Source organism: Dipodomys spectabilis, unplaced genomic scaffold (assembly GCF_019054845.1).
Source record: "Dipodomys spectabilis isolate Male_0828 unplaced genomic scaffold, ASM1905484v1 ptg000725l, whole genome shotgun sequence".
NCBI classification, from domain to species: Eukaryota; Metazoa; Chordata; class Mammalia; order Rodentia; family Heteromyidae; genus Dipodomys; species Dipodomys spectabilis.
The window spans coordinates 133,108-146,586 of record NW_024871402.1 but is presented as its reverse complement, the minus strand read 5'-3'; the positions used below and the strand labels follow the sequence as shown (position 1 = coordinate 146,586).

General features: G+C 46.4%; 1 protein-coding gene across 7 annotated transcripts in view; it reads left to right on the top strand.

Annotated features, from left to right (window-relative positions):
* The window catches only part of Ep400 (E1A binding protein p400), a 110,910-nt gene that overhangs the window by 87,617 nt on the left and 9,814 nt on the right, over positions 1 to 13,479 (top strand). For all 7 annotated transcript variants that reach the window (XM_042672549.1, XM_042672548.1, XM_042672551.1 and 4 more), the window contains 9 exons: positions 1,196 to 1,332; positions 1,455 to 1,511; positions 4,026 to 4,104; positions 4,220 to 4,477; positions 6,556 to 6,601; positions 6,679 to 6,788; positions 11,151 to 11,358; positions 11,706 to 11,923; positions 12,859 to 13,074. In XM_042672549.1, the coding sequence (XP_042528483.1) occupies positions 1,196 to 1,332; positions 1,455 to 1,511; positions 4,026 to 4,104; positions 4,220 to 4,477; positions 6,556 to 6,601; positions 6,679 to 6,788; positions 11,151 to 11,358; positions 11,706 to 11,923; positions 12,859 to 13,074 (1,329 nt within the window). The remainder of the gene's footprint in view (positions 1 to 1,195; positions 1,333 to 1,454; positions 1,512 to 4,025; positions 4,105 to 4,219; positions 4,478 to 6,555; positions 6,602 to 6,678; positions 6,789 to 11,150; positions 11,359 to 11,705; positions 11,924 to 12,858; positions 13,075 to 13,479) is intronic.

The window sequence follows — 13,479 nt, the reverse complement described above, 5'->3', positions numbered from 1 at the left end:
TGAGTCTTGTAGGGGACGTCCTCCCAGTTGCTCACTCCCTGTCGAGGCCTTCAGCAGTGGTAGCTGGGCATGTGTGTGGGTAGGAAAGCCAGCGCCTACCTGAGAACCAGTCACAGCCAGAGCTAACAGGTTCCTTCACAGAACACAGAGTCCTTCCTGCCTTTGGCTTGGGCCTTCACTCTATGGTGTATGTGATGCACCTGACCTTATTCTTCTTTCTCCTGCTTCCCTTTTGCCTGATTTTATTTTGATAGGAGAGTGCTCCATATATTAGACAATGCTCAGGAAGTGGACCCGTGTAACATTGCACGTTGGTTTTCTCCTCTGATTTTTCCTTGAAATTCCCTCTGAAGTTAAAGCAGTCCTCTACCAACAGACTATTTGTGTCTCCACATGTGTGTGCATGCATACATACAGCACACCTACACTGGGACTGTCACTGTGTTGGCATGTGCTGTGTTGCTTGCACTCTGGCAGGGACTCCAGGTATGGGTTGCCTAGAGTTTAGAGATACCGAGAAGCAGAAAGAGCTCTGGGCCAGAAGGAGCTCTGAGCTCTTGCCCTAACTCCTTACTGACCTTTTCTGACCTACACAGACCTGGTACAGTGCTTCTCTCCATAGGTTAGGGAGTCACTTTTAAATTATATGGAATGCTAAGATGACTTTGGAGCAAGTATGCACTCAAGTAGGCAATAACTGAGTGACCTTTTGTTTAGTTGGGGGATTCATGCAGGAGAGATTACCAGGCACAAATAAAGTCATTGTCCCCAGGGCACACATTTAGACTTAAGTTTCTGAATGTCACCTTTCTACTGTGGGTAGAAGGAGGAGGGAGGGCCCTGTGGGGTTGGCACTGCCCGCTTCATGTCCATGGGCATTCTTGGAGGTGCCCTCATCCCATTACCTGCCATGTGACCCAAGTGCTCTATGTAACCTTTCTCTCCTCGGCAGAAGGGAGTAAGTTTCCCTCTGGGATAACCATGAGGCTCACATAAACAAGGGTTCCCACACATTAAGGGATATCACCAGCTGCCAGCAAATGACAGCCAGAAAAAGAAGGGAAGGGAAAGGAAATGGGTTGAGCCACATGGAGCTTAGTCTCAGGCTTCCGAGTCAGTGAATGCTGTTTTCCCCAGCGGTCGGCTGTCAAGCCCATGGTCCAGCCTTGATGAGTGCCTGTCCATTTTGTTTCAGAGTAAGAACAACCGTCCACTCCGCACAAGCCAGCTCTATGCACAGGATGAGAATGCTACACATACCCAGCTGTACACAAACCACTTTGACCTGATGAAGGTGACTGCTGGCAAGCGGAGCCCTCCCATCAAACCTCTGTGCGTCCAGGCTCTTCTCCCTGGGGTTGTGGCTTTGGGAAATAAGAGGCTGGTGGTGAGCGCTCTACCTTCGTTATGTACTCCCTTGGCTTATAATTCCTTTCTCCTTTTCTGTGCCGTAGGCTTGGCATGAATCCTTTTCAGAAGAACCCCAAGCATGCCTCAGTGTTGGCAGAAAGGTAATTGTATGTGTGACACACATTTTTCTCTACTCGAAATGTGTCTTAGTGTCCAGTGAAATTCAGTAAGTTTAGTGAACTTCCATACCAATGGCAAGTGTATCGCAGGCCCAGCCAGGAATGGTGTAGCATCTGGGCCTGGGAGATTGGAGCCCCCTGCTATCAGGCAGGCTAGGCCAGGTGGCCCTACCGAACATAGACACATGGAAAGTGTGCCTTGTTTCTGTCGGGACCCGGTTTATTTTCCTTGCTCACACTGTGGTGACCCACATTCACAGACACAATGGGTATGTTCTAGGACTGTGGAAGCAACTTCCAGGGAATTTCTTTCTCTCATCCTGCCTCTCTTCAGGCATAGATTTTGTTGGGCACCTTAATATGCTAAGTTCAGAGATGACGGTACTTGTGTAGAGATTTAATATCAGAAGAAATAAAAGATGAATTAGTAAGAGGATAGTGAAATGGGGAGGGGAAGTGAAACAGAGCAGGCTGAGTTAAGGAATCTGAGCACTAAGCATGTGGTTTGACGGTGTTGTATACAAATGCTGGCTTAGGCACCATCACTGCCATGTTCATGTTGGTCACCCCCTGTCTAGTCCCTGATTTCCTTCTGGATTCTGTAGATCTCCTTCCCACATAGCTGTAAGAGTGGTCATTGTCAAGGTGAGTTGGCTCATGGTACATCTGCTGAGAGCCTGTAGTGGCTTCTTCCAGCCTGCCTCCTGTACAGCCAGAGCCCTGGCTTTTAGCTTCAGGGGGCCCTGCCTCCAAAGGGAGGAGAATCCTGTTGAAAATCACAGGCCTGCCCTACTCCTCTTCTCTCTGTAGTACGTATTGCCTTTAGAGGTTCTGTGTGTTTTTATCTGTGTGTTTGTTATCTGTACAATGTAGGGATCTAGTACCTATAGAGACATAGAGCAGGGTTGGATCAGTACTTGTCAATTAAGTGGATGAATTCATTGTTAGTGTTCATTGACTGGTTACAGGCTAACGTAGTGGCCTGATAGACACTGTTTTGTCCTCTTTTTACCTAATATGAAGGCAGGGAGAACAGATAGGGAGACATCTCCGAGCACAAGAACACGAACACACACACACACACACACACACACACACACACACACACACACACACACACACACACACACACACACACACACACGGCAGTCTAGGACACACACACACACACACACACACACACGGCAGTCTAGGACACACACACACACACACACACACACACACACACACGGCAGTCTAGGTTTAGGGTAAAGGTCTACAGGTACTCTGGGGAGTCATTCGGACACTTCTTTGGGAAAGTAGGGTGTGAACTAAATGGGAAACCTTCTTTGTGGGCACAGGCAAACCATTGCTGCAGGGAACCATGAGCAAGAGGTGGGCTTGGCAGGAGTCCTACACAGTTGGACTCTTACCTGTCATGTAGCAGGTGAAAAGCATGGAGTACATGTAAGAGAAGTCTATTTTTATGTCTGTCTGAAGCACTTGTCCAGGCAGTTGTGGGGAAGCTAGAAACAGACTGTGTTCATTAGTGATTGTAAGAATTCCTGGGAGCATTTGGAGCTTATTAATGTGGGGCAATGCCTGCTAGTCGATGCTTAGAACTGCAGATAGTATTGCATATTATATTTGCTATGGGTGTATATGTGCGCCAATCCTGGGGCTTGAACTCAGGGCCTGGGTACTGTCCCTGAGCCTTCTTGTGTTCAAGGCTAGCACTGCACTCTACCACTTGAGCCACAGCTACACTTCCAGCTTTTTGATGGCTGATTGGACATAAGAGTCTCACAGACTTTCTTGCCCTGGCTGTCATCAAACCACAATCCTCAGATCTCAGCCAAGTACTCATCTGAGTAGCTAGGATTATAGACATGAGCCACCAATGGTCAGCTGTTATGGTTTTTCCTAAGTAAAAAATCTTACACTTTTTCACTTAAAGGAGACACTTCGCAACTTCTCTTTGACACATACTAATTACCAGCATCATGACAGTTGTACTTGGAGGCCATTATTAAGTAAAATAAAAGTTTCTTGAACATAAGCCTGCAATACAGCAACAGTCAACCTGGTAACTGATACTAGGCAGACACTGGACGAAGGGGCAATCCATGTCCTGGGCGTGGGACAGCCATGATCTTTAGTACTACTAAGAACAGTGTGTAGTGTAAAAGGTGTAAATTGCCAGGCACCAGTGGCTCGTGTCTGTAATCCTAGCTACTCAGGGGCTGAGCTGAGGATTGTAGTTTGAAGCCAGCCGAGGCAGGAAAGTCCATGAGGCGCTTACCTCCAATAAATTACCAAAAAAGCTCAAGTGGTAGAGTGCTAGCTAGCCATGAGCAAAAGAAGCTCAGGGACAGTGCCCAAGCCCTAGGACTGGCAAAGAAAACAACAAAACAAAAGGGTTTATTTGTGGAATTTTCCATGTCATACTTTGGCACAGGTAGCTGAAACTACAGGTGAGGGTCTACTGAATTTTTAAGTTTTACGTTTATCTTTCAGTGGAATCAACTATGACAAGCCGCTGCCGCCCATTCAGGTTGCATCTCTCCGTGCAGAGCGAATTGCAAAAGAGAAAAAGGTATGTGGCAGTGGGCTGTGCTGTGCTGAGCTCCCCGGCGTGTGTTGCCGCCACGCGGCTTGCCCAGCGCTGGCCCCCCTCTCTGACGGTACCCCTTCTCACCTGACCCTTCCAGGCTTTGGCAGACCAGCAGAAGGTACAGCAGCCAGCTGTCTCACAGCCGCCCCCACAGCCACAGCAGCCGCCTCCACCGCCTCCACAGCAGCCGCCTCCTCCGCTGCCCCAGCCACAGGCAGCCGTCAGCCAGCCGCCAGCAGGGCCACCTGCTGTCCAGACCCAGGCCCAGACCCAGGCCCAGGCCCAGCCACAGCCTGTACAGGCCCCACCAAAGGGGCAACCCACAATCACAACTGTGGGCAGTGCTGCAGTGCTGGTGAGGACCCCTGCTCCTTGATATGTTCTGCAGATCTCCCTCTTTGAGGAGACAAGAGAGAGCGCCACCCTGCCTCAGAGACAGCAGGTGCTCCCCTGGCTCTGACTCCCTCTTCCAAGGCTGGCAGCCAGAGAGCCTTGCTGAGTTGGGAGGGCTGGGCTGCTCTGGCAGTGTAGGGATTGGGGCGTGTAAGAACCCAGATCCCATAGAACATGATGGAAATGAGCTTGCCCCTTCAGCCCCTCTGGATGCCTATTGTGCCAGCGGTAGGCACACAGGGCTAAAGCAAGCCCTCGTCTCTTTGGGGACATGCTGCTCCTTCCCTCAGAGCTGCATATAAGTGCCTGACTACATGTCCAAGCCATGAAGTACACAAAAAGGGCAGAGTTATACAGCCCACCACTATTGACACCTACACCTCAGTGTGTTCTTTTACTATGTCTTGGTATGTTCCTTTTCTGTGTGTCACATGTGATGGGCTTATCACACAGACATAGAAATCCCATGTGTAGTGTTGCACTTTGAGAGAACACATTCAATGCCAAATGGGGAAACAGTTTGGGCTTGGCCAGGTGTGAATGTATTTTTTTTATGTAGAGTTATTCTCTACATTATTTTTTTTCTTAAATTATATTTGACCATGGATGGGATTTTAAAAAATAACAATGTTGTGGTATATATTAGTTGTACAAGGTAGTTTCATAGTGATGTTTCCATACACAAGTACAGTTTATCCCCTGATCAGACTCACCCCTCCGTTAGTATCTCCCTTGCTTTCCTCCCCACTTCCAAAACAGTTTCAAGAGGTTTCATTGTCCTATTTTCATATATGCAAAGACTACAACCATACTCACTTTCATTTACCCTCTCTTCCCCTCCTATTGACTCTGCCCCTCCTCCAAGAAGAACCTGTATTACTTTCTTGTCGTTCTTTTTTCAGAGTATATTAATTGTACCAAGAGGTTCACCATGGCATTTCAGAGGTGCATATAAACAGAATAACCTTCTATTTTCTCAGTCCACTCATCTATTGTCCTATTGATTAGTAGCTTTCACTGAGATTCCATATGCCATCTTCAAAATTCGCCCTTCATCATTCTTTTTACCTCTTCCCCTTCCCCTCTTCCTCCTAAAGAATCTCATTGTTATGGTCATGTTCTCTATGTGTGTGTTTATATGTATGTCCTTGTCCATGTATATGTATGTCCTTTAAGTCTAGCTACTACAAATAAGGAAAAACATGAAACATTGGCTTTTTCAGCTTGCCTTATCTTGGTTAACAGGATGATCTCCATTTATCCATTTTCATGAAAATGACTTGATCCTATTTTTCTTGATGGCTATGTAATTTTTTTTTTTTTTTTTGTCAGTCATGGGGCTTGAACTCTGGGTCTGGGCACTGTCCCTGAGCTCTTCAGCTCCAGGCAAGCGCTCTACCACTTGAGCCTTAGCGCCACTTCTGGTTTTCTAGTGGTTTATTGGAGATAAGAGTCTCACAGACTTTCCTGCCCAGGCTGGCTTTGAACCATGATCCTCAAGTCTCAGCCTCCTGAGTAGCTAGGATGACAGGCATGAGCCACCGGCTCCTGGCTTGTGTAATATTTTTTAATGTACTTGGTCAACATTCTTTGTTCATTCAAATGACACATTTTCTAACGATTGTCTGTGTGCAAGGACAACTGCAGTGAGCAAGATAGACAAACTTCCTGCTTGCTGGAGTTTACATTCCATTTAAGAGCACTGGAGAGTAGACCAAGATCATTTTAAGTGCTGACAGAAAGGGCTCAAATTGGATGGTGCCTTGTTGGTTAGGAAGAGCCTTCCAGTTGAGACCTGAGCCATAGGAAGTCAGTCATGAGAATAATGGAAACAGGCACAGAGCCCTGTATGGCTAGGCCAGATGACAAAAGACAGCATGCCTGGGCAGTGGGAGAAGGAGGCAGGCTGGAAGAGGCCCTGGGTGGTTGTGTAATTGCTCAGGAGTTTGGCTCTGACTCTTGATGAAATTGAACCCTTTGGAGGGCTTGTGCCAGGAAAAGTTAGGCCTGAAATTCACTTGTGTTTTCTTTTTTAAATAGGCAGGAACCATTAAAACATCAGTTACTGGGACAAGCATACCAACAGGTGAGAAGAGTACAGTATTCAAATGGGAACTGGATTTTTGGGGGGGTCCTCTTGTTTCACAAGCATCTTCTCTGCAGGCACCGTGAGTGGAAATGTGATTGTTAACACCATAGCAGGTGTGCCAGCTGCTGCCTTCCAGTCCATTAACAAGCGCCTTGCTTCACCTGTGGCCCCAGGAGCCTTGGCTGTGAGTTGCCCCTGTGTGTGGGAGCCCCACTTTCTTTGTAATTTGAGGTGATGCCTTGCTTTTTGAGTATTCCATTGGTGAGGAAGTACTGGTGCTGTTTAGTTTTGTAGAATAAGTAGCTGATAACACAGCTGTTTCAGCTTGCTCTGTTATTAGGCGATAGTTTCTATCCTATACAGAGGAATGGTGAGTTTCAGATGTTACTGGTCCTCTACCAAATGCATGTCGGAGAGGAGGTAGGGTAGATAGGAGGACACATCACCAGTCCTGTTGACACAGTACCTTTCATATTTGCATCCCTGGCTCTGTGTGCAGAAGCAAAAATTAGGTTGACTTGGTAGGGGCACAGTGCTGGGGGAAGGAACACAGTGCCTTTGAGGATTTGACCTGGTTTCACACAGATTCTGGAGTATGTAGAGGCCAGCAAGGCTGAGCGCTTGTTCAGAAGCCCTTTTCCATTGTCAGACCACCAGCTTTCATTGACAGTACACTGCAAAAACAAAACAGAACTGAAGTGGTGGTAGGAAGACCCCAAGGTAGCATGTGACCTGACTGAAGAGAAGCAGCTCTGGCCAGTGGCAATGCTCTGGAACCAGTACCGTGTCCAGATAGTGTAGGGTTGAGGTAGTGCCTTTTCGGTTTGAAGATGAGAGACACAAGGATGAACAAGTGAGCTAGGTGGAGTCAGGAGTGGAGATACCTGCCTTGTGTAGTCAGTTTCCTCAACATGCCTAGGAATTCAGTGGGGAGAGGACGGTCTACATCAAATGGTGTGGGTTGGAGAATCATAAGCAGAACAATGAGCCTTGACTCATAATTGATACCATGTATAAGAAACCATCATCATGGATTCTAGGCTTTAAGACCAAAAACTTTACAGACTCTAAAACATTTCTGGGAGAAAACAGGAGAAAAATCTTGGCTATATTTACCTAAGCAAACATTTCTTAGGATACCTAAGGCTGGATGGTGCCTTGTTGGTTAGGAAGAGCCTTTCAGCAAATGCCTTTGATACTTGAGTTGAGACCTGAGCCACAGGAAGTCAGTCATGAGAGTAATGGAAACAGGCACAGAGCCCTTGTGTGGCCAGTCCAGATGACAATAGACAGCATGCATGGGCAGTGGGAGAAGGAGGAGACCCTGGGTAGAAATTAATTGGAGATAAATCTCACAGACTTTTCCTGCCCCAGTTGGCTTTGAACCACAATCCTCAGATCTCAGCCTCCCAAATAGCTAGGATTATAGGCATGAGCCATCTGTGCTCAGCTTGACAGAAGCCTTTGATTGATACTTATTGAGAGACTCCTGTGTCATAGTACTATACACATTGAGGTTAGATTGGAGTTTGAAAATCAGGCTAAGAAACATGGATTTCACCCACTTGGCAGTGGGGAGCCCTTGACTGTTGGAGAAGAGGTTTGTCTTAGGAAAGATGGCAGTATATGTGGATTGATGAGAGCAGAAAATGGTAGGTAAAAAACTATCAGTAGTCCAGAAAGGAACTTTGTTTCTGATAATAAGTGAAATTTTAAGTATTTTTATACAACTCAATTTTTCATTTGAACAAAAATACTAGAAAAAAATTGAATTGTTACGATCTTCAAGGGACTGACAAATGAATCAATAATGATCAGACCATAATTGAAAGGAAAGAAGAATGAATGAAGCCATGTTTGCCTGAAGAGTAGATTTCAGCATTGAGGACAGAGGACTCAAATCCACCCAGGGCTTGGCTAGGTGAGCCTGACTCTCCTACACCTTGCCCAGGGTGGAGTCTTAAGAGGATGCTGTTGACATACATACCCAGGATCCCTTAGGGCAAGAGTAGGCCAGAAGTGAAATCAACCTTTGGTTTAAAGAACAGCAGCAGCCATGTGTGGTTGTATGCACACCAAGAATCCTAGCACTTGGGAGGCAGAGGCCAGCTTGGGCTACATATTGACACCCTGTTGTGTGCCCCTTCCCCCATACCTCTGTGTTGAGCCGAAAACAGTAGTGTGAATAGTGTGCATTCGGCAGCCTTAAGAGTATGTGTGCTCCCGCTCTGGCCTTGCCCGCTAAGTCAAGTGTAGCCAGCTGGGACCAGCAGTGTTTCTAGCCAGCTAAGTGGAAACAAATACTGATTCCCTCTAGAGTACTAGTATCCATCTTTGACTTTTTGAGAATATCCACAAACAGTTTTCAAGAATGAACTACATGCAATAAAAAAATAACTCAAGTTCAGAATAAGAGAAAGGCCCTGGAGTGAGAACCAGCAGAGACAGCACAGTAGAAGGCATGGCTTGTAAGAGCCACCAATTATGATTTCTGTTTCAATGAAAGTAAACTGTATTTCAAAGGACCATAGAGCTGGATGCAGTAGCTCATGCATTTATTCCTAGCTAAGATCTGAAGGTCTCAGTTTGAAACCAGCCCAAGCAGACAAGTGAGAGAGTTTTTATCTCTTACAATTAACCAGCAAAAAGCCAGAGCTGGAAGTGTGGCATAATGCTGGAATACCAGTTGTGAGTGAAAAAGCCAAGCAACAACATGAGGCTCTGAAAACAATGGAAATGAGGGAACATTTAGAAATAAGGGTGGACACTTATGAGTGGACTTACTCAGAAAGAATTGATAAACTGGAAGAGAAGTCTTCCAGTGCATCATAGGGACAAGATGGACGTAAAGAGAAAATTTAGGAGCCATAGAAAAGAGAGAGGAGGGCTGGGAAGGTGGCTCAGTGGTAGAGTGCTTGCCTTGCATGCATGAGGCCCTGGATTCGATTCCTTAGCACCACATAAGCAAAAAGAAAAAAAGCCAGAAGTGGCACTGTGGCTCAAGTGGTAGAGCATTAGCCTTGAGCTGAAGAGCTGAGGGACAGCGTCCAGGCCCAGAGTTCAGGCCCACGACCGGAACCCCCCCCCAAAAAAAAAAAGAAAAGAGAGAGGATCTAAAATCGTTAATTAGATCCTGGTTTTGTTGAGCAGAGATAGTATCAGAAGATACAAGAATCTTTTAAGCTGGGCGCTGGTGGCTCACGCCTGTAATCCTAGCAACTCAGGAGGCTGAGATCTGAGGATCAAGGTTCAAAGCCAGCCTGGGTAGGAAAGTCTGTGAGACTCTTATCTCCAATAAACCACTAGAAAACTGGAAGTGGCGCTGTGGCTCAAGTGGTAGAGCGGTCGCCTTGAGTTGATGAGTGCAGGGACAGCGCCCAGGCCCAGAGTTTAAGCCCCACAAGGACCATAATAACAACAAAAAAAAAACTGGCTAATGACACTGATCCTTACATATGCAAAGCTCACCTGATATCCTCATCACTGTTGATAGAAAGAACGGACACTTGCATAGTGTCAGAGACGAAAAGATTCTAAAAATAGCAGCAGAAGAAGGTTAACCTCAGAGGCAACAGCTCACTGCCTCATGAAAAGTAATGAAGCCCAGGGCCAGTGACTTTATCATAATGAAAGAAGATAACTGCTCACTTTGGTGTTCTTTGTCTTTTGAAAATATTTTATAAAGAACAAGCGTAAAATAGTACAAAATAGCATTTTGAACTTAAATTTCCAAGAGCGATGGGGATGTGGCTTAGTGGTAGAATGCTTGCCTAGCTGCATGAAGCCCTCGGTTCAGTTTCTCAGCACCACATACACAAAAAGCCAGAAATGACACTGTGGTTTAAGTGGTTGAGTGCTAGCCTTGAGCAGAAGAAGCTCAGGGACAGTGCCCAGGCCCTAAGTTCAAGCCTCAGGACTGACCAAAAAAAAAAAAAAAAAAATCTAGAAATGTAGAAGATTCAAAAAAACCAAGTAGTCCAGGAAGGTAAATTGAACATTGGGGTTTGTTGTGTGGTGGAGAAGGGTAGGGTAGTAGGGCATAATAGACAGCCAGACTGAGCATGGCCTCCTTGCCTGGCCACAAGGTGGAATCTGGGAGGCAATGAGTAGTATGCTGAATTAAGCAAGATGAAGGTAAGAAACACAAGACTCTTAACTGCTAGCCATACCTCTGCCCATCTTAGGGATGATGGTGAACATCAGGAAGATGTGTGGAGGTACAGAAATAGTCAGGAGCCGATCATGTTCCTGGGTACCAGGTAGTTTGTGAGCAAAGGGAAAGGGATACAGGGGCAGGAACTTTGACCACTGAAATTACTTGTTTCTATGGTTAAAATGGTTCACTGTGCGAGAGCATTGTTCTGTAGCTCAAGGCACTTGCTTTTGAATTTCCGTGGAACACGTATTGTCAACACTTTGTGTGTGAAGAAACAGCTCCAGGATGTATATTCTGGAACCTGGAACATTTTTGTCTCCTGCTCTGAGTGGAAAGCTTTGGAGTGCCATGTGAAGTAGCTTGATACATGTCTGTGATTGCCTTTCCTAGGCGTCTGGAGCCTCTACTCCTGCCCCCGTTGTCCATACCCAGCAACGAGCAGTTGGCTCCCCTGCTACTGCAACCACTGACCTGGTGTCCATGGCAACCACTCAAGGTGTTCGAGCAGTCACTTCTGTGACTGCCTCAGCTGTGGTCACTACGAACCTGACTCCTGTACAGACTCCAACTCGGTCTTTAGTGACCCAGGTGTCCCAAGGTAAGAGGACTGGGGATTTGCTTATGTTGGTATCCACTGTTGGAGCTTATTAAAGCTGTATCCTGCATGTGTTGTTCTAGAAGAAATAAGGATGGGGGGCTGGGAAGGTGGCTCAGTGGTAGAGTGCTGGCCTTGGCATGCATGAGGCCTTGGGTTCGCTTCCTCGGCACCACATAAACAGAAAAAGCTGGAAGTGGCGCTGTGGCTCAAGTGGTAGAGCCACTAGCCTTGAGCTGAAGAGGTAAGGGACAGCGCCCAGACCCAGAGTTCAAGCTTCAGGACCAACAAAAAATAAATAAGTAAAAAGAAATGAGGATGGGTAAGTCTAACTAACACACCTTTCACAGCCACAGGGGTTCAGCTTCCTGGAAAAACCATCACCCCTGCCCACTTCCAGCTCCTCAGGCAGCAGCAGCAGCAGCAGCAACAGCAGCAGCAGCAGCAGCAGCAGCAACAGCAGCAGCAGCAGCAACAACAACAGCAGACCTCCCAAGTACAGGTTCCACAGATCCAGGGCCAGGCTCAGTCCCCTGCACAGATCAAAGCCGTGGGCAAGCTGGCACCGGTGAGTGCTTCCCTGAGTGTGACAGACACTTGTGGCCTATCTGTAGCAGATTGCATAGTGTAATTCAGAGTGCATTTGCAAAATTCTAGCATTGCTTTTAGGTAGGAAATATGTCTTATTGTGTCTAATGCAACTTATTGGATCAAAGTCAATCCAGACAAGACTTGAATATTTTCAAAAAATGTTTTCAGACTTGTTCATAGCACTTTAGAGACCTTATTCCTTTCTATAGTGCTCAGGAATTCCTGCACCCAGTGGTGGAAAATTGTCTAGTAAGTGGTCTTGACCTCTGTCCCATGTCAGAGTCTTCTGACCTGACTGGATCTAGGCAGTGACAAACTTCCAGAACCATTTTTCACCATACAGCTACTAGGAATCCTGCTTGCCTGTTTGTGCACCAGGGTCCTTCATCCTTTACCCTACTCTCTCTCCATTCATTTAAAAGTCATTTTCATTTCTCATATCCAAAAAGATAAGATAATCATGAACAACTCACTATAAATTTTCTTCTGAAAAAGCCATTTAAGCTGAGGATGTAGCTCAGCAGTAGGGCACTTGCCTGGCATGTACAAGGCCCTGGATTTGATTCCTAACACCAGAAGATGACAGAAACGAAACAAATCAAAAGCCATTTATTTAAAAAATATATTTTGAGCTAAAGACATGATACTTATTAATAAGTAATTGTTTATTTAATAAGTTTGACAGCTCCATATTTCAATTGATTTGTTGGCTGTGAACTTGCTGATCTGTCAGAATTGGCTAGTTTCCTTGGTGAAATGCGGATTTCTAGTAAATGGTCACTTTGCCATAAGGTGATTGCATTCTGTATATCAGCAAGTATGCACCTCTGTACTTCCTGGAGGCAGAGGAGCAACTTAGCGTCAGGATGTGTACTGTCATGTGGCAGAAACTGTACCTTATTTGGGTTATAGGAACACATCATCAAGATGCAGAAGCAAAAGATGCAGCTGCCACCGCAGCCTCCACCACCACAGGCCCAGCCTGGACCTCAGCCACCAGCGCAGGTGCAAGTGCAGCCCCCGCAACCCCCACAGCAGCAGAGCCCCCAGCTCACCACGGTCACGGCCCCAAGACCTGGGGCTTTGCTTACGGGCACCACAGTAGCCAATCTTCAGGTGGCTCGGCTTGTAAGTTCTGGTACATATGTTTGTTTTCCAAAAGCAGCAGCACTTCTCCATTTTAGTTGGACACTATTACTTACTCCTGCACATATACATGTCCTGGTAGACTTAGAAGTGAAGCGTGACAGGTGATCTTTACCCAGGGACCTTTGTCTCCATTTTTCATCTTCAAAATGTAATTTTGGTTGTAGTATATATGGTAGATAACCAGTGGTCCTGGCTGTGATCTTGGAAGGAAGAGAGGGAAGCCAGGGAACAAGGTACATGCAAGACCTGATTGGATTAACTAGTGAGGTGCAGAGAGGTTGGGGAGTAGAAGTAAGACCATGGCAGCCAGGCTGACAAACCATGGCTATTACGTGAACCCTGTCATTTGGCATTGGTCACTGGCAGGCAAAGAAGCCTGGCCAG